Genomic DNA, 22,365 nt, shown 5'->3' with positions numbered 1-22,365 from the left:
CGCAGAAAAAGAACAGCATTGATGGCAGCAGCAGTGCACGCATCCCTCATACGCAGAACAAGTACAGCATGGACGGCAGCAGCAGTGTACGCACCCCTCATACGCAGAACAAGAACAGCATGGACGGCAGCAGCAGTGCACGCACCCCTCATACGCAGAACAAGAATAGCATTGACAGCAGCAGCAGTGCACGCACCCCTCATACGCAGAACAAGAACAGCATGGACGGCAGCAGCAGTGTACGCACCCCTCATACGCAGAACAAGAACAGCATGGACGGCAGCAGCAGTGCACGCACCCCTCATACGCAGAACAAGAATAGCATTGACAGCAGCAGCAGTGCACGCACCGCTCATACGCAGAACAAGAACAGCATGGACGGCAGCAGCAGTGCCCGCACCCCTCATACGCAGAACAAGAATAGCATGGAAGGCAGCAGCAGTGCATGCACCCCTCATAGGCAGAACAAGAATAGCAAGATGGCAGCAGCTGTGCACACATGCCTCATACGCAGAACAAGAATAGCATTGGCAGCAGCAGCAGTGCACGCATCCCTCATACACAGAACAAGTACAGCATGGACGGCAGCAGCAGTGCACGCACCCCTCATACGCAGAACAAGAATAGCATTGACGGCAGCAGCAGTGCAGGCAACCCTCATAAGCAGAACAAGAATAGCATTGACGGCAGCAGCAGTGCATGTACCCCTCATACGCAGAGCAAGAATAGCATGGACGGCAGCAGCAGTGCACGCAACCCTCATACGCAGAACAAGAATAGCATTGACGGCAGCAGCAGTGCACACACCCCTCATACGCAGAACAAGAATAGCATAGACGACAGCAGCAGTGCACGCACCCCTCATACGCAGAACAAGAATAGCATGGACGGCAGCAGCAGTGCATGCACCGCTCATATGCAGAACAAGAATAGCATGGACGGCAGCAGCAGTGCACGCACCCCTCATATGCAGAACAAGAATAGCATTGACGGCCGCAGCAGTGCACGCAACCCTCATACGCAGAACAAGAAAAGCATTGATGGCAGCAGCAGTGCACGCACCCCTCATATGCAGAACAAGAATAGCATTGACGCAGCAGCAGTGCACGCACCCCTCATATGCAGAACAAGAATAGCATTGACGCAGCAGCAGTGCACGCACCCCTCATATGCAGAACAAGAATAGCATGTACGGCAGCAGCAGTGCACGCACCCCTCATATGCAGAACAAGAATAGCATAGACGGCAGCAGCAGTGCACACAACCCTCATATGCAGAACAAGAATAGCACTGATGGTAGCAGCAGTGCACGCAATCCTCATACGCAGAACAAGAATAGCATGGATGGCAGCAGCAGTGCACGCAACCCTCATACGCAAAACAAGAATAGCATGGACGTCAGCAGCAGTGCACACAACCCTCATACGCAGAACAAGAATAGCATGGATGGCAGCAGCAGTGCATGTACCCCTCATACGCAGAACAAGAATAGCATGTACGGCAGCAGCAGTGCACGCACCCCTCAAACGCAGAACAAGAATAGCAATGACGACAGCAGCAGTGCACGCAACCCTAATATGCAGAATAAGAATAGCATTGACGGCAGCGTCAGTGTATGCACCCCTCATATGCAGAACAAGAATAGCATTGACAGCAGCAGCAGTGCACGCACCCCTCATAAGCAGAACAAGCACAGCATTGACAGCAGCAGCAGCGCATGCAACCCTCATATGCAGAACAAGAATAGCACTGATGGTAGCAGCAGTGCACGCAATCCTCATACGCAGAACAAGAATAGCATGGATGGCAGCAGCAGTGCACGCAACCCTCATACGGAAAACAAGAATAGCATGGACGACAGCCGCAGTGCACACACCCCTCAAACGCAGAACAGGAACAGCATGGACGGCAGCAGCAGTGCACGCACCCCTCATACGCAGAACAAGAATAGCATTGACGGCAGCAGCAGTGCACGCAACCCTCATACGCAGAACAAGAATAGCATTGACGGCAGCAACAGTGCATGCACCCCTCATACGAAGAGCAAGAATAGCATGGACGGCAGCAGCAGTGCACGCAACCCTCGTACGCAGAACAAGAATACCATAGACGGCAGCAGCAGTGCACACACCCCTCATACGCAGAACAAGAATAGCATGGACGGCAGCAGCAGTGCACGTACCCCTCATACGCAGAACAAGAATAGCATGGACAGCAGCAGCAGTGCACGCACCGCTCATATGCAGAACAAGAATAGCATGGACGGCAGCAGCAGTGCACGCACCCCTCATATGCAGAACAAGAATAGCATTGATGGCAGCAGCAGTGCACGCAACCCTCATACGCAGAACAAGAATAGCATTGATGGCAGCAGCAGAGCACGCACCCCTCATACGCAGAACAAGAATAGCATTGACGGCAGCAGCAGTGCACGTACCCCTCATATGCAGAACAAGAATAGCATGTACGGCAGCAGCAGTGCACGCACCCCTCATATGCAGAACAAGAATAGCATAGACGGCAGCAGCAGTGCACGCAACCCTCATACGCAGAACAAGAATAGCATTGATGGTAGCAGCAGTGCAGGCAACCCTCATACGCAGAACAAGAATAGCATGGACGGCAGCAGCAGTGCACACAACCCTCATATGCAGAACAAGAATAGCATGGATGGCAGCAGCAGTGCATGCACCCCTCACACACAGAACAAGAATAGCATGTACGGCAGCAGCAGTGCACGCAACCCTCATACGCAGAACAAGAATAGCATGGATGACAGCACCAGTGCATGCAACCCTAATATGGAGAACAAGAATAGCATTGACGGCAGCGTCAGTGTATGCACCCCTCATATGCAGAAGAAGAATAGCATTGACGGCAGCAGCAGTGCATGCAACCCTCATACGCAGAACAAGAATAGCATCATGTACGGCAGCAGCAGTGCACGCACCCTTCATACGCAGAACAAGAATAGCATGGACGACAGCAGCAGTACATGCAACCCTAATATGGAGAACAAGAATAGCATTGACGGCAGCGTCAGTGTACGCACCCCTCATATGCAGAAGAAGAATAGCATTGACGGCAGCAGCAGTGTACGCACCCCTCATAAGCAGAACAAGAACAGCATTGACGGCAGCAGCAGCGCATGCAACCCTCATAAGCAGAACAAGAACAGCATGTACGGCAGCAACAGTGTACGCAACCCTAATATGCAGAACAAGAATAGCATGGACGGCAGCAGCAGTGCACGCACCCCTCATACACAGAACAAGAATAGCATGGACGGCAGCAGCAGTGCACGCACCACTCATACGCAGAACAACAATAGCATGGAAGGCAGCAGCAGTGCACGCACCACTCATATGCAGAACAAGAATAGCATTGACGGCAGCAGCAGTGCACGCAACCCTCATACTCAGAACAAGAATAGCATTGACGACAGCAGCAGTGCATGCACCCCTCATATGCAGAACAAGAATAGCATTGGCGGCAGCAGCAGTGCACGCATCCCTCATACACAGAACAAGTACAGCATGGACAGCAGCAGCAGTGTACGCACCCCTCATACGCAGAACAAGAACAGCATGGAAGGCAGCAGCAGTACACGCACCCCTCATACGCAGAACAAGAAAAGCATGGACGACAGCCGCAGTGCACACACCCCTCAAACGCAGAACAAGAACAGCATGGACGGCAGCAGCAGTGCATGCACCGCTCATATGCAGAACAAGAATAGCATGGACGGCAGCAGCAGTGCACGCACCCCTCATATGCAGAACAAGAATAGCATTGACGGCAGCAGCAGTGCACACACCCCTCAAACGCAGAACAAGAACAGCATGGACGGCAGCAGCAGTGCATGCACCGCTCATATGCAGAACAAGAATAGCATGGACGGCAGCAGCAGTGCACGCACCCCTCATATGCAGAACATGAATAGCATTGACGGCAGCAGCAGTGCACGCAACCCTCATACGCAGAACAAGAATAGCATTGATGGCAGCAGCAGTGCACACACCCCTCATACGCAGAACAAGAATAGCATTGACGGCAGCAGCAGAGCACCCACCCCTCATATACAGAACAAGAATAGCATGTACGGCAGCAGCAGTGCACGCACCCCTCATTTGCAGAACAAGAATAGCATAGACGGCAGCAGCAGTGCACGCAACCCTCATACGCAGAACAAGAATAGCATTGATGGTAGCAGCAGTGCACGCAACCCTCATACGCAGAACAAGAATAGCATGGACGGCAGCAGCAGTGCACGCAACCCTCATACGCAGAACAAGAATAGCATGGACGGCAGCAGCAGTGCACACAACCCTCATACGCAGAACAAGAATAGCATGGATGGCAGCAGCAGTGCATACGCAGAACATGAATAGCATGTACGGCAGCAGCAGTGCACGCACCCCTCATACGCAGAACAAGAATAGCATGGACGACAGCAGCAGTGCACGCAACCCTAATATGCAGAACAAGAGTAGCATTGACGGCAGCAGCAGTGTACGCACCCCTCATATGCAGAACAAGAATAGCATTGACGGCAGCAGCAGTGCACGCACCCCTCATAAGCAGAACAAGAACAGCATTGACGGCAGCAGCAGTGCACGCACCACTCATATGCAGAACAAGAATAGCATTGACGGCAGCAGCAGTGCACGCACCCTTCATACGCAGAACAAGAATAGCATTGACGGCAGTGCACGCAGCCCTCATACACAGAACAAGAATAGCATGGATGGCAGCAGCAGTGCATGCACCACTCATATGCAGAACAAGAATAGCATTGACGGCAGCAGCAGTGCACGCACCCTTCATACGCAGAACAAGAATAGCATTGACGGCAGCAGCAGTGCACGCAACCCTCTTATGCAGAACAAGAATAGCATTGACAGCAGCAGCAGTGCATGCAACCCTCATACACAGAACAAGAATAGCATTGACGGCAGCAGCAGTGCATGCACCCCTCATATGCAGAAAAAGAACAGCATTGACGCCAGCAGCAGTGCACACACCCCTCATACGAGGAACAAGAACAGCCTTGACGGCAGCAGCAGTGCACGCAACCCTAATACACAGAACAAAAACAGCATTGATGGCAGCAGCAGTGCACGCACCCCTCATAATACGCAAAACAAGAATAGCATGGATGGCAGGAGCAGTGCACACAACCCTCATATGCAGAACAAGAATAGCATTTACGGCAGGAGCAGTGCACGCACCCCTCATACGCAGAACAAGAATAGCATTGACGGCAGCAGCAGTGCACACAACCCCCATTACGCAGAACAGGAATAGCATTGAAGGCAGCAGCAGTGCACGCACCCCTCCTATGCAGAATAAGAATAGCATTGAGGGCAGCAGCAGTGCACGCACCGCTCATACGCAGAGCAAGAATAGCATTGACGGCAGCAGCAGTGCATTCACCCCTCATACGCAGAGCAAGAATAGCATTGACGGCAGCAGCAGTGCATGCACCCCTCATATGCAGAACAAGAATAGCATTGGCAGCAGCAGCAGTGCACACAACCCTCATACGCAGAACAATAATAGCATTGACGGCAGCAGCAGTGCATGCACCCCTCATATGCAGAACAAGAATAGCATTGGCAGCAGCAGCAGTGCACGCATCCCTCATACACAGAACAAGAACAGCATGATAGGCAGCAGCAGTGCACGCACCCCTCATACGCAGAACAAGAAAAGCATGGGCGACAGCTGCAGTGCACACACCCCTCAAACGCAGAACAAGAACAGCATGGATGGCAGCAGCAGTGTACGCACCCCTCATACGCAGAACAAGAACAGCATGATAGGCAGCAGCAGTGCACGCACCCCTCATACGCAGAACAAGAAAAGCATGGGCGACAGCCGCAGTGCACACACCCCTCAAACGCAGAACAAGAACAGCATGGACGGCAGCAGCAGTGCGCGCACCCCTCATACGCAGAACAAGAATAGCATTGACGGCAGCAGCAGTGCAGGCAACCCTCATACGCAGAACAAGAATAGCATTGACGGCAGCAGCAGTGCATGTACCCCTCATACGCAGAGCAAGAATAGCATGGACGGCAGCAGCAGTGCACGCAACCCTCATACGCAGAACAAGAATAGCATTGACGGCAGCAGCAGTGCACACACCCCTCATACGCAGAACAAGAATAGCATAGATGACAGCAGCAGTGCACGCACCCCTCATACGCAGAACAAGAATAGCATGGACACAGTAGCAGTGCACGTACCCCTCATACGCAGAACAAGAATAGCATGGACGGCAGCAGCAGTGCATGCACCGCTCATATGCAGAACAAGAATAGCATGGACAGCAGCAGCAGTGCACGCACCCCTCATATGCAGAACAAGAATAGCATTGACGGCCGCAGCAGTGCACGCAACCCTCATACGCAGAACAAGAATAGCATTGATGGCAGCAGCAGTGCACGCACCCCTCATATGCAGAACAAGAATAGCATTGACGCAGCAGCAGTGCACGCACCCCTCATATGCAGAACAAGAATAGCATGTACGGCAGCAGCAGTGCACGCACCCCTCATATGCAGAACAAGAATAGCATTGACGCAGCAGCAGTGCACGCACCCCTCATATGCAGAACAAGAATAGCATGTACGGCAGCAGCAGTGCACGCACCCCTCATATGCAGAACAAGAATAGCATGGACGGCAGCAGCAGTGCATGCACCGCTCATATGCAGAACAAGCATAGCATGGACAGCAGCAGCAGTGCACGCACCCCTCATATGCAGAACAAGAATAGCATTGACGGCCGCAGCAGTGCACGCAACCCTCATACGCAGAACAAGAATAGCATTGATGGCAGCAGCAGTGCACGCACCCCTCATATGCAGAACAAGAATAGCATTGACGCAGCAGCAGTGCACGCACCCCTCATATGCAGAACAAGAATAGCATGTACGGCAGCAGCAGTGCACGCACCCCTCATATGCAGAACAAGAATAGCATGGACAGCAGCAGCAGTGCACGCACCCCTCATATGCAGAACAAGAATAGCATTGACGGCCGCAGCAGTGCACGCAACCCTCATACGCAGAACAAGAATAGCATTGATGGCAGCAGCAGTGCACGCACCCCTCATATGCAGAACAAGAATAGCATTGACGCAGCAGCAGTGCACGCACCCCTCATATGCAGAACAAGAATAGCATGTACGGCAGCAGCAGTGCACGCACCCCTCATATGCAGAACAAGAATAGCATTGACGCAGCAGCAGTGCACGCACCCCTCATATGCAGAACAAGAATAGCATGTACGGCAGCAGCAGTGCACGCACCCCTCAACGCAGAACAAGAATAGCAATGACGACAGCAGCAGTGCACGCAACCCTAATATGCAGAATAAGAATAGCATTGACGGCAGCATCAGTGTATGCACCCCTCATATGTAGAACAAGAATAGAATTGACGGCAGCAGCAGTGCACGCACCCCTCATAAGCAGAACAAGCATTGACAGCAGCAGCAGCGCATGCAACCCTCATAAGCAGAACAAGAACAGCATGGACGACAGCCGCAGTGCACACACCCCTCAAACGCAGAACAAGAACAGCATGGACAGCAGCAGCAGTGCACGCACCCCTCATACGCAGAACAAGAATAGCATTGACGGCAGCAGCAGTGCACGCAACCCTCATACGCAGAACAAGAATAGCATTGACGGCAGCAGCAGTGAATGCACCCCTCATACGCAGAGCACGAATAGCATGGACGGCAGCAGCAGTGCACGCAACCCTCGTACGCAGAACAAGAATACCATAGACAGCAGCAGCAGTGCACACACCCCTCATACGCAGAACAAGAATAGCATGGACGGCAGCAGCAGTGCACGTACCCCTCATACGCAGAACAAGAATAGCATGGACAGCAGCAGCAGTGCACGCACCGCTCATATGCAGAACAAGAATTACATGGACGGCAGCAGCAGTGCACGCACCCCTCATATGCAGAACAAGAATAGCATTGATGGCCGCAGCAGTGCACGCAACCCTCATACGCAGAACAAGAATAGCATTGACGGCAGCAGCAGTGCACGTACCCCTCATATGCAGAACAAGAATAGCATGTACGGCAGCAGCAGTGCACGCACCCCTCATATGCAGAACAAGAATAGCATAGACGGCAGCAGCAGTGCACGCAACCCTCATACGCAGAACAAGAATAGCATTGATGGTAGCAGCAGTGCAGGCAACCCTCATACGCAGAACAAGAATAGCATGGACAGCAGCAGCAGTGCAAACAACCCTCATACTCAGAACAAGAATAGCATGGACGTCAGCAGCAGTGCACACAACCCTCATATGCAGAACAAGAATAGCATGGATGGCAGCAGCAGAGCATGCACCCCTCATACGCAGAACAAGAATAGCATGTACGGCAGCAGCAGTGCACGCACCCCTCATACGCAGAACAAGAATAGCATGGACGACAGCAGCAGTGCATCCAACCCTAATATGGAGAACAAGAATAGCATTGAGTGCAGCGTCAGTGTACGCACCGCTCATATGCAGAAGAAGAATAGCATTGACGGCAGCAGCAGTGCACGCAACCCTCATACGCAGAACAAGAATAGCATGTACGGCAGCAGCAGTGCACGCACCCTTCATACGCAGAACAAGAATAGCATGGACGACAGCAGCAGTGCATGCAACCCTAATATGGAGAACAAGAATAGCATTGACGGCAGCGTCAGTGTACGCACCCCTCATATGCAGAAGAAGAATAGCATTGACGGCAGCAGCAGTGTACGCACCCCTCATAAGCAGAACAAGAACAGCATTGACGGCAGCAGCAGCGCATGCAACCCTCATAAGCAGAACAAGAACAGCATGTACGGCAGCAACAGTGTACGCAACCCTAATATGCAGAACAAGAATAGCATGGACGGCAGCAGCAGTGCACGCACCCCTCATACACAGAACAAGAATAGCATGGACGGCAGCAGCAGTGCACGCACCACTCATACGCAGAACAACAATAGCATGGAAGGCAGCAGCAGTGCACGCACCACTCATATGCAGAACAAGAATAGCATTGACGGCAGCAGCAGTGCACGCAACCCTCATACTCAGAACAAGAATAGCATTGACGGCAGCAGCAGTGCATGCACCCCTCATATGCAGAACAAGAATAGCATTGGCGGCAGCAGCAGTGCACGCAACCCTCATACTCAGAACAAGTACAGCATGGACAGCAGCAGCAGTGTACGCACCCCTCATATGCAGAACAAGAACAGCATGGAAGGCAGCAGCAGTACACGCACCCCTCATACGCAGAACAAGAAAAGCATGGACAACAGCCGCAGTGCACACACCCCTCAAACGCAGAACAAGAACAGCATGGACGGCAGCAGCAATGCACACACCCCTCATACGCAGAACAAGAATAGCATGGACGGCAGCAGCAGTGCATGCACCGCTCATATGCAGAACAAGAATAGCATTGACGGCAGCAGCAGTGCACAAACCCCTCAAACGCAGAACAAGAACAGCATGGACGGCAGCAGCAGTGCACATACCCCTCATAGCATGGACGGCAGCAGCAGTGCACGCACCCCTCATACACAGAACAAGAATAGCATGGACGGCAGCAGCAGTGCACGCACCACTCATACGCAGAACAACAATAGCATGGAAGGCAGCAGCAGTGCACGCACCACTCATATGCAGAACAAGAATAGCATTGACGGAAGCAGCAGTGCACGCAACCCTCATACTCAGAACAAGAATAGCATTGACGGCAGCAGCAGTGCATGCACCCCTCATATGCAGAACAAGAATAGCATTGGCGGCAGCAGCAGTGCATGCATCCCTCATACACAGAACAAGTACAGCATGGACAGCAGCAGCAGTGTACGCACCCCTCATACGCAGAACAAGAACAGCATGGAAGGCAGCAGCAGTACACGCACCCCTCATACGCAGAACAAGAAAAGCATGAACGACAGCCGCAGTGCACACACCCCTCAAACGCAGAACAAGAACAGCATGGACGGCAGCAGCAATGCACGCACCCCTCATACGCAGAACAAGAATAGCATGAACGGCAGCAGCAGTGCATGCACCGCTCATATGCAGAACAAGAATAGCATGGACGGCAGCAGCAGTGCACGCACCCCTCATATGCAGAACAAGAATAGCATTGACGGCAGCAGCAGTGCACAAACCCCTCAAACGCAGAACAAGAACAGCATGGACGGCAGCAGCAGTGCACATACCCCTCATACGCAGAACAAGAATAGCATGGACGGCAGCAGCAGTGCATGCACCGCTCATATACAGAACAAGAATAGCATGGACGGCAGCAGCAGTGCACGCACCCCTCATGTGCAGAACATGAATAGCATTGACGGCAGCAGCAGTGCACGCAACCCTCATACGCAGAACAAGAATAGCATTGATGGCAGCAGCAGTGCACACACCCCTCATACGCAGAACAAGAATAGCATTGACGGCAGCAGCAGTGCACCCACCCCTCATATACAGAACAAGAATAGCATGTACGGCAGCAGCAGTGCACGCACCCCTCATATGCAGAACAAGAATAGCATAGACGGCAGCAGCAGTGCACGCAACCCTCATACGCAGAACAAGAATAGCATTGATGGTAGCAGCAGTGCACGCAACCCTCATACACAGAACAAGAATAGCATGGACGGCAGCAGCAGTGCACGCAACCCTCATACGCAGAACAAGAATAGCATGGACGGCAGCAGCAGTGCACACAACCCTCATACGCAGAACAAGAATAGCATGGATGGCAGGAGCAGTGCATGCACCCCTCATACGCAGAACAAGAATAGCATGTACGGCAGCAGCAGTGCACGCACCCCTCATACGCAGAACAAGAATAGCATGGACGACAGCAGCAGTGCACGCAACCCTAATATGCAGAACAAGAATAGCATTGACGGCAGCAGCAGTGTACGCACCCCTCATATGCAGAACAAGAATAGCATTGACGGCAGCAGCAGTGCACGCACCCCTCATAAGCAGAACAAGAACAGCATTGACGGCAGCAGCAGTGCACGCACCACTCATATGCAGAACAAGAATAGCATTGACGGCAGCAGCAGTGCACGCACCCTTCATACACAGAACAAGAATAGCATTGACGGCAGCAGCAGTGCACGCAGCCCTCATACACAGAACAAGAATAGCATGGATGGCAGCAGCAGTGCACGCACCACTCATATGCAGAACAAGAATAGCATTGACGGCAGCAGCAGTGCACGCACCCTTCATACGCAGAACAAGGATAGCATTGACGGCAGCAGCAGTGCACGCAGCCCTCATACACAGAACAAGAATAGCATGGATGGCAGCAGCAGTGCACGCACCACTCATATGCAGAACAAGAATAGCATTGACGGCAGCAGCAGTGCACGCACCCTTCATACGCAGAACAAGAATAGCATTGACGGCAGCAGCAGTGCACGCAACCCTCATATGCAGAACAAGAATAGCATTGACAGCAGCAGCAGTGCACGCAACCCTCATACGCAGAACAAGAATAGCATTGATGGTAGCAGCAGTGCACGCAACCCTCATACGCAGAACAAGAGTAGCATGGACGGCAGCAGCAGTGCACGCAACCCTCATACGCAGAACAAGAATTGCATGGACGGCAGCAGCAGTGCACACAACCCTCATACGCAGAACAAGAATAGCATGGATGGCAGCAGCAGTGCATACGCAGAACATGAATAGCATGTACGGCAGCAGCAGTGCACGCACCCCTCATATGCAGAACAAGAATAGCATGGACGACAGCAGCAGTGCACGCAACCCTAATATGCAGAACAAGAATAGCATTGACGGCAGCAGCAGTGTACGCACCCCTCATATGCAGAATAATAATAGCATTGACGGCAGCAGCAGTGCACACACCCCTAATAAGCAGAACAAGAACAGCATTGACGGCAGCAGCAGTGCACGCACCACTCATATGCAGAACAAGAATAGCATTGACGGCAGCAGCAGTGCACGCAGCCCTCATACACAGAACAAGAATAGCATGGATGGCAGCAGCAGTGCACGCACCACTCATATGCAGAACAAGAATAGCATTGACGGCAGCAGCAGTGCACGCACCCTTCATACGCAGAACAAGAATAGCATTGACGGCAGCAGCAGTGCACGCAACCCTCATATGCAGAACAAGAATAGCATTGACAGCAGCAGCAGTGCACGCAACCCTCATACGCAGAACAAGAATAGCATTGACGGCAGCAGTGCACGCACCCCTCATATGCAGAAAAAGAACAGCATTGACGCCAGCAGCAGTGCACACACCCCTCATACGAGGAACAAGAACAGCCTTGACGGCAGCAGCAGTGCATGCAACCCTAATACACAGAACAAAAACAGCATTGATGGCAGCAGCAGTGCACGCACCCCTCATAATATGCAAAACAAGAATAGCATGGATGGCAGGAGCAGTGCACACAACCCTCATATGCAGAACAAGAATAGCATTTACGGCAGCAGCAGTGCACGCACCCCTCATACGCAGAACAAGAATAGCATTGACGGCAGCAGCAGTGCACACAACCCCCATTACGCAGAACAGGAATAGCATTGAAGGCAGCAGCAGTGCATGCACCCCTCATATGCAGAATAAGAATAGCATTGAGGGCAGCAGCAGTGCACGCACCGCTCATACGCAGAAAAAGAATTGCATTGACGGCAGCAGCAGTGCATTCACCCCTCATACGCAGAGCAAGAATAGCATTGACGGCAGCAGCAGTGCATGCACCCCTCATATGCAGAACAAGAATAGCATTGGCAGCAGCAGCAGTGCACACAACCCTCATACGCAGAACAAGAATAGCATTGACGGCAGCAGCAGTCCATGCAGCCCTCATATGCAGAACAAGAATAGCATTGGCAGCAGCAGCAGCAGTGCACACATCCCTCATACACAGAACAAGAACAGCATGGACAGCAGCAGCAGTGTACGCACCCCTCATACGCAGAACAAGAACAGCATGGAAGGCAGCAGCAGTACACGCACCCCTCATACGCAGAACAAGAAAAGCAGGGACGACAGCCGCAGTGCACACACCCCTCAAACGCAGAACAAGAACAGCATGGACGGCAGCAGCAATGCACGCACCCCTCATACGCAGAACAAGAATAGCATGGACGGCAGCAGCAGTGCATGCACCGCTCATATGCAGAACAAGAATAGCATGGACGGTAGCAGCAGTGCACGCACCCCTCAAATGCAGAACAAGAATAGCATTGACGGCAGCAGCAGTGCACAAACCCCTCAAACGCAGAACAAGAACAGCATGGACGGCAGCAGCAGTGCACATACCCCTCATACGCAGAACAAGAATAGCATGGACGGCAGCAGCAGTGCATGCACCGCTCATATACAGAACAAGAATAGCATGGACGGCAGCAGCAGTGCACGCACCCCTCATACGCAGAACATGAATAGCATTGATGGCAGCAGCAGTGACGCAACCCTCATACGCAGAACAAGAATAGCATTGATGGCAGCAGCAGTGCACACACCCCTCATACGCAGAACAAGAATAGCATTGACGGCAGCAGCAGTGCACCCACCCCTCATATACAGAACAAGAATAGCATGTACGGCAGCAGCAGTGCACGCAACCCTCATATGCAGAACAAGAATAGCATGGACGGCAGCAGCAGTGCACGCAACCCTCATACGCAGAACAAGAATAGCATTGACGGTAGCAGCAGTGCACGCAACCCTCATACGCAGAACAAGAATAGCATGGACGGCAGCAGCAGTGCACGCAACCCTCATACGCAGAACAAGAATAGCATGGACGGCAGCAGCAGTGCACACAACCCTCATACGCAGAACAAGAATAGCATGGATGGCAGGAGCAGTGCATGCACCCCTCATACGCAGAACAGGAATAGCATGTACGGCAGCAGCAGTGCACGCACCCCTCATACGCAGAACAAGAATAGCATGGACGACAGCAGCAGTGCACGCAACCCTAATATGCAGAACAAGAATAGCATTGACGGCAGCAGCAGTGTACGCACCCCTCATATGCAGAACAAGAATAGCATTGACGGCAGCAGCAGTGCATGCACCCCTCATAAGCAGAACAAGAACAGCATTGACGGCAGCAGCAGTGCACGCACCACTCATATGCAGAACAAGAATAGCATTGACGGCAGCAGCAGTGCACGCACCCTTCATACGCAGAACAAGAATAGCATTGACGGCAGCAGCAGTGCACGCAGCCCTCATACACAGAACAAGAATAGCATGGATGGCAGCAGCAGTGCACGCACCACTCATATGCAGAACAAGAATAGCATTGACGGCAGCAGCAGTGCACGCACCCTTCATACGCAGAACAAGAATAGCATTGACGGCAGCAGCAGTGCACGCAGCCCTCATACACAGAACAAGAATAGCATGGATGGCAGCAGCAGTGCACGCACCACTCATATGCAGAACAAGAATAGCATTGACGGCAGCAGCAGTGCACGCACCCTTCATACGCAGAACAAGAATAGCATTGACGGCAGCAGCAGTGCACGCAACCCTCATATGCAGAACAAGAATAGCATTGACAGCAGCAGCAGTGCACGCAACCCTCATACGCAGAACAAGAAAGGCATTGATGGTAGCAGCAGTGCACGCAACCCTCATACGCAGAACAAGAATAGCATGGACGGCAGCAGCAGTGCACGCAACCCTCATACGCAGAACAAGAATAGCATGGACGGCAGCAGCAGTGCACACAACCCTCATACGCAGAAGAAGAATAGCATGGATGGCAGCAGCAGTGCACGCACCACTCATATGCAGAACAAGAATAGCATTGACGGCAGCAGCAGTGCACGCAACCCTCATACGCAGAACAAGAATAGCATGGACGGCAGCAGCAGTGCACGCAACCCTCATATGCAGAACAAGAATAGCATGGACGGCAGCAGCAGTGCATGCAACCCTCATACGCAGAACAAGAATAGCATTGATGGTAGCAGCAGTGCACGCAACCCTCATACGCAGAACAAGAATAGCATGGACGGCAGCAGCAGTGCACGCAACCCTCATACACAGAACAAGAATAGCATGTACGGCAGCAGCAGTGCACGCACCCCTCATACGCAGAACAAGAATAGCATGGACGACAGCAGCAGTGCACGCAACCCTAATATGCAGAACAAGAATAGCATTGACGGCAGCAGCAGTGTACGCACCCCTCATATGCAGAACAAGAATAGCATTGACGGCAGCAGCAGTGCACGCACCCCTCATAAGCAGAACAAGAACAGCATTGACGGCAGCAGCAGTGCACGCACCACTCATATGCAGAACAAGAATAGCATTGACGGCAGCAGCAGTGCACGCACCCTTCATACGCAGAACAAGAATAGCATTGACGGCAGCAGCAGTGCACGCAGCCCTCATACACAGAACAAGAATAGCATGGATGGCAGCAGCAGTGCACGCACCACTCATATGCAGAACAAGAATAGCATTGACGGCAGCAGCAGTGCACGCACCCTTCATACGCAGAACAAGAATAGCATTGACGGCAGCAGCAGTGCACGCAACCCTCATATGCAGAACAAGAATAGCATTGACAGCAGCAGCAGTGCACGCAACCCTCATACGCAGAACAAGAATAGCATTGACGGCAGCAGCAGTGCACGCACCCCTCATATGCAGAAAAAGAACAGCATTGACGCCAGCAGCAGTGCACACACCCCTCATACGAGGAACAAGAACAGCCTTGACGGCAGCAGCAGTGCACGCAACCCTAATACACAGAACAAAAACAGCATTGATGGCAGCAGCAGTGCACGCACCCCTCATAATACGCAAAACAAGAATAGCATGGATGGCAGGAGCAGTGCACACAACCCTCATATGCAGAACAAGAATAGCATTTACGGCAGCAGCAGTGCACGCACCCCTCATACGCAGAACAAGAATAGCATTGACGGCAGCAGCAGTGCACACAACCCCCATTACGCAGAACAGGAATAGCATTGAAGGCAGCAGCAGTGCACGCACCCCTCATATGCAGAATAAGAATAGCATTGAGGGCAGCAGCAGTGCACGCACCGCTCATACGCAGAACAAGAATAGCATTGACGGCAGCAGCAGTGCATTCACCCCTCATACACAGAGCAAGAATAGCATTGACGGCAGCAGCAGTGCATGCACCCCTCATATGCAGAACATGAATAGCATTGGCAGCAGCAGCAGTGCACACAACCCTCATACGCAGAACAAGAATAGCATTGACGGCAGCAGCAGTGCATGCACCCCTCATATGCAGAACAAGAATAGCATTGGTAGCAGCAGCAGTGCACGCATCCCTCATACACAGAACAAGAACAGCATGATAGGCGGCAGCAGTGCACGCACCCCTCATACGCAGAACAAGAAAAGCATGGGCGACAGCCGCAGTGCACACACCCCTCAAACGCAGAACAAGAACAGCATGGACGGCAGCAGCAGTGTACGCACCCCTCATACGCAGAACAAGAACAGCATGATAGGCAGCAGCAGTGCACGCACCCCTCATACGCAGAACAAGAAAAGCATGGGCGACAGCCGCAGTGCACACACCCCTCAAACGCAGAACAAGAACAGCATGGACGGCAGCAGCAGTGCACGCACCCCTCATACGCAGAACAAGAATAGCATTGACGGCAGCAGCAGTGCAGGCAACACTCATACGCAGAACAAGAATAGCATTGACGGCAGCAGCAGTGCACGCAGCCCTCATACACAGAACAAGAATAGCATGGATGGCAGCAGCAGTGCACGCACCACTCATATGCAGAACAAGAATAGCATTGACGGCAGCAGCAGTGCACGCACCCTTCATACGCAGAACAAGGATAGCATTGACGGCAGCAGCAGTGCACGCAGCCCTCATACACAGAACAAGAATAGCATGGATGGCAGCAGCAGTGCACGCACCACTCATATGCAGAACAAGAATAGCATTGACGGCAGCAGCAGTGCACGCACCCTTCATACGCAGAACAAGAATAGCATTGACGGCAGCAGCAGTGCACGCAACCCTCATATGCAGAACAAGAATAGCATTGACAGCAGCAGCAGTGCACGCAACCCTCATACGCAGAACAAGAATAGCATTGATGGTAGCAGCAGTGCACGCAACCCTCATACGCAGAACAAGAATAGCATGGACGGCAGCAGCAGTGGACGCAACCCTCATACGCAGAACAAGAATTGCATGGACGGCAGCAGCAGTGCACACAACCCTCATACGCAGAACAAGAATAGCATGGATGGCAGCAGCAGTGCATACGCAGAACATGAATAGCATGTACGGCAGCAGCAGTGCACGCACCCCTCATACGCAGAACAAGAATAGCATGGACGACAGCAGCAGTGTACGCGCCCCTCATATGCAGAACAAGAATAGCATTGACGGCAGCAGCAGTGCACGCACCCCTCATAAGCAGAACAAGAACAGCATTGACGGCAGCAGCAGTGCACGCACCACTCATATGCAGAACAAGAATAGCATTGACGGCAGCAGCAGTGCACGCACCCTTCATACGCAGAACAAGAATAGCATTGACGGCAGCAGCAGTGCACGCAGCCCTCATACACAGAACAAGAATAGCATGGATGGCAGCAGCAGTGCACGCACCACTCATACGCAGAACAAGAATAGCATTGACGGCAGCAGCAGTGCACGCACCCTTCATACGCAGAACAAGAATAGCATTGACGGCAGCAGCAGTGCACGCAACCCTCATATGCAGAACAAGAATAGCATTGACAGCAGCAGCAGTGCACGCAACCCTCATACGCAGAACAAGAATAGCATTGACGGCAGCAGCAGTGCACGCACCCCTCATATGCAGAAAAAGAACAGCATTGACGCCAGCAGCAGTGCACACACCCCTCATACGAGGAACAAGAACAGCCTTGACGGCAGCAGCAGTGCACGCAACCCTAATACACAGAACAAAAACAGCATTGATGGCAGCAGCAGTGCACGCACCCCTCATAATACGCAAAACAAGAATAGCATGGATGGCAGGAGCAGTACACACAACCCTCATATGCAGAACAAGAATAGCATTTACGGCAGCAGCAGTGCACGCACCCCTCATACGCAGAACAAGAATAGCATTGACGGCAGCAGCAGTGCACACGACCCCCATTACGCAGAACAGGAATAGCATTGAAGGCAGCAGCAGTGCACACACCCCTCATATACAGAATAAGAATAGCATTGAGGGCAGCAGCAGTGCACGCACCGCTCATACGCAGAACAAGAATTGCATTGACGGCAGCAGCAGTGCATTCACCCCTCATACGCAGAGCAAGAATAGCATTGACGGCAGCAGCAGTGCATGCACCCCTCATATGCAGAACAAGAATAGCATTGGCAGCAGCAGCAGTGCACACAACCCTCATACGCAGAACAAGAATAGCATTGACGGCAGCAGCAGTGCATGCACCCCTCATATGCAGAACAAGAATAGCATTGGCAGCAGCAGCAGTGCACGCATCCCTCATACACAGAACAAGAACAGCATGATAGGCAGCAGCAGTGCATGCACCCCTCATATGCAGAACAAGAATAGCATTGGCGGCAGCAGCAGTGCACGCATCCCTCATACACAGAACAAGTACAGCATGGACAGCAGCAGCAGTGTACGCACCCCTCATACGCAGAACAAGAAAAGCATGGAAGGCAGCAGCAGTACACGCACCCCTCATACGCAGAACAAGAAAAGCATGGACGACAGCCGCAGTGCACACACCCCTCAAACGCAGAACAAGAACAGCATGGACGGCAGCAGCAATGCACGCACCCCTCATACGCAGAACAAGAATAGCATGGACGGCAGCAGCAGTGCATGCACCGCTCATATGCAGAACAAGAATAGCATTGACGGCAGCAGCAGTGCATGCACCGCTCATATGCAGAACAAGAATAGCATGGACGGCAGCAGCAGTGCACGCACCCCTCATATGCAGAACAAGAATAGCATTGACGGCAGCAGCAGTGCACAAACCCCTCAAACGCAGAACAAGAACAGCATGGACAGCAGCAGCAGTGCACATACCCCTCATAGCATGGACGGCAGCAGCAGTGCACGCACCCCTCATACACAGAACAAGAATAGCATGGACGGCAGCAGCAGTGCACGCACCACTCATACGCAGAACAACAATAGCATGGAAGGCAGCAGCAGTGCACGCACCACTCATATGCAGAACAAGAATAGCATTGACGGAAGCAGCAGTGCACGCAACCCTCATACTCAGAACAAGAATAGCATTGACGGCAGCAGCAGTGCATGCACCCCTCATATGCAGAACAAGAATAGCATTGGCGGCAGCAGCAGTGCACGCATCCCTCATACACAGAACAAGTACAGCATGGACAGCAGCAGCAGTGTACGCACCCCTCATACGCAGAACAAGAACAGCATGGAAGGCAGCAGCAGTACACGCACCCCTCATACGCAGAACAAGAAAAGCATGAACGACAGCCGCAGTGCACACACCCCTCAAACGCAGAACAAGAACAGCATGGACGGCAGCAGCAATGCACGCACCCCTCATACGCAGAACAAGAATAGCATGAACGGCAGCAGCAGTGCATGCACCGCTCATATGCAGAACAAGAATAGCATGGACGGCAGCAGCAGTGCACACACCCCTCATATGCAGAACAAGAATAGCATTGACGGCAGCAGCAGTGCACAAACCCCTCAAACGCAGAACAAGAACAGCATGGACGGCAGCAGCAGTGCACATACCCCTCATACGCAGAACAAGAATAGCATGGAAGGCAGCAGCAGTGCATGCACCGCTCATATACAGAACAAGAATAGCATGGACGGCAGCAGCAGTGCACGCACCCCTCATATGCAGAACATGAATAGCATTGACGGCAGCAGCAGTGCACGCAACCCTCATACGCAGAACAAGAATAGCATTGATGGCAGCAGCAGTGCACACACCCCTCATACGCAGAACAAGAATAGGATTGACGGCAGCAGCAGTGCACGCACCCCTCATATGCAGAACAAGAATAGCATGGACGACAGCAGCAGTGCACGCAACCCTAATATGCAGAACAAGAATAGCATTGACGGCAGCAGCAGTGTACGCACCCCTCATATGCAGAATAAGAATAGCATTGACGGCAGCAGCAGTGCACACACCCCTAATAAGCAGAACAAGAACAGCATTGACGGCAGCAGCAGTGCACGCACCACTCATATGCAGAACAAGAATAGCATTGACGGCAGCAGCAGTGCACGCAGCCCTCATACACAGAACAAGAATAGCATGGATGGCAGCAGCAGTGCACGCACCACTCATATGCAGAACAAGAATAGCATTGACGGCAGCAGCAGTGCACGCACCCTTCATACGCAGAACAAGAATAGCATTGACGGCAGCAGCAGTGCACGCAACCCTCATATGCAGAACAAGAATAGCATTGACAGCAGCAGCAGTGCACGCAACCCTCATACGCAGAACAAGAATAGCATTGACGGCAGCAGTGCACGCACCCCTCATATGCAGAAAAAGAACAGCATTGACGCCAGCAGCAGTGCACACACCCCTCATACGAGGAACAAGAACAGCCTTGACGGCAGCAGCAGTGCATGCAACCCTAATACACAGAACAAAAACAGCATTGATGGCAGCAGCAGTGCACGCACCCCTCATAATATGCAAAACAAGAATAGCATGGATGGCAGGAGCAGTGCACACAACCCTCATATGCAGAACAAGAATAGCATTTACGGCAGCAGCAGTGCACGCACCCCTCATACGCAGAACAAGAATAGCATTGACGGCAGCAGCAGTGCACACAACCCCCATTACGCAGAACAGGAATAGCATTGAAGGCAGCAGCAGTGCATGCACCCCTCATATGCAGAATAAGAATAGCATTGAGGGCAGCAGCAGTGCACGCACCGCTCATACGCAGAAAAAGAATTGCATTGACGGCAGCAGCAGTGCATTCACCCCTCATACGCAGAGCAAGAATAGCATTGACGGCAGCAGCAGTGCATGCACCCCTCATATGCAGAACAAGAATAGCATTGGCAGCAGCAGCAGTGCACACAACCCTCATACGCAGAACAAGAATAGCATTGACGGCAGCAGCAGTCCATGCAGCCCTCATATGCAGAACAAGAATAGCATTGGCAGCAGCAGCAGCAGTGCACACATCCCTCATACACAGAACAAGAACAGCATGGACAGCAGCAGCAGTGTACGCACCCCTCATACGCAGAACAAGAACAGCATGGAAGGCAGCAGCAGTACACGCACCCCTCATACGCAGAACAAGAAAAGCAGGGACGACAGCCGCAGTGCACACACCCCTCAAACGCAGAACAAGAACAGCATGGACGGCAGCAGCAATGCACGCACCCCTCATACGCAGAACAAGAATAGCATGGACGGCAGCAGCAGTGCATGCACCGCTCATATGCAGAACAAGAATAGCATGGACGGTAGCAGCAGTGCACGCACCCCTCAAATGCAGAACAAGAATAGCATTGACGGCAGCAGCAGTGCACAAACCCCTCAAACGCAGAACAAGAACAGCATGGACGGCAGCAGCAGTGCACATACCCCTCATACGCAGAACAAGAATAGCATGGACGGCAGCAGCAGTGCATGCACCGCTCATATACAGAACAAGAATAGCATGGACGGCAGCAGCAGTGCACGCACCCCTCATACGCAGAACATGAATAGCATTGACGGCAGCAGCAGTGACGCAACCCTCATACGCAGAACAAGAATAGCATTGATGGCAGCAGCAGTGCACACACCCCTCATACGCAGAACAAGAATAGCATTGACGGCAGCAGCAGTGCACCCACCCCTCATATACAGAACAAGAATAGCATGTACGGCAGCAGCAGTGCACGCAACCCTCATATGCAGAACAAGAATAGCATGGACGGCAGCAGCAGTGCACGCAACCCTCATACGCAGAACAAGAATAGCATTGACGGTAGCAGCAGTGCACGCAACCCTCATACGCAGAACAAGAATAGCATGGACGGCAGCAGCAGTGCACGCAACCCTCATACGCAGAACAAGAATAGCATGGACGGCAGCAGCAGTGCACACAACCCTCATACGCAGAACAAGAATAGCATGGATGGCAGGAGCAGTGCATGCACCCCTCATACGCAGAACAGGAATAGCATGTACGGCAGCAGCAGTGCACGCACCCCTCATACGCAGAACAAGAATAGCATGGACGACAGCAGCAGTGCACGCAACCCTAATATGCAGAACAAGAATAGCATTGACGGCAGCAGCAGTGTAC

At 52.4% G+C, this 22,365-nt stretch overlaps 1 protein-coding gene across 1 annotated transcript in view; it reads left to right on the top strand.

Annotated features, from left to right (window-relative positions):
* The first annotated feature begins 1,577 nt into the window (after nt 1–1,577).
* LOC138473474 (dentin sialophosphoprotein-like) overlaps nt 1,578–22,365 on the top strand; it is a 107,532-nt gene continuing 86,744 nt past the window's right edge. The window contains exons 1-3 of the mRNA XM_069612119.1: nt 1,578–2,072; nt 2,706–3,401; nt 8,396–9,088. Of these exons, the coding sequence (XP_069468220.1) occupies nt 1,578–2,072; nt 2,706–3,401; nt 8,396–9,088 (1,884 nt within the window). The remainder of the gene's footprint in view (nt 2,073–2,705; nt 3,402–8,395; nt 9,089–22,365) is intronic.

Source organism: Ambystoma mexicanum, chromosome 8 (assembly GCF_040938575.1).
Source record: "Ambystoma mexicanum isolate Mex_15411 chromosome 8, UKY_AmexF1_1, whole genome shotgun sequence".
Taxonomy (NCBI): domain Eukaryota; kingdom Metazoa; phylum Chordata; class Amphibia; order Caudata; family Ambystomatidae; genus Ambystoma; species Ambystoma mexicanum.
Note: the sequence above shows the minus strand (reverse complement) of the source record. Positions and strands in the feature narration are given on the sequence as shown.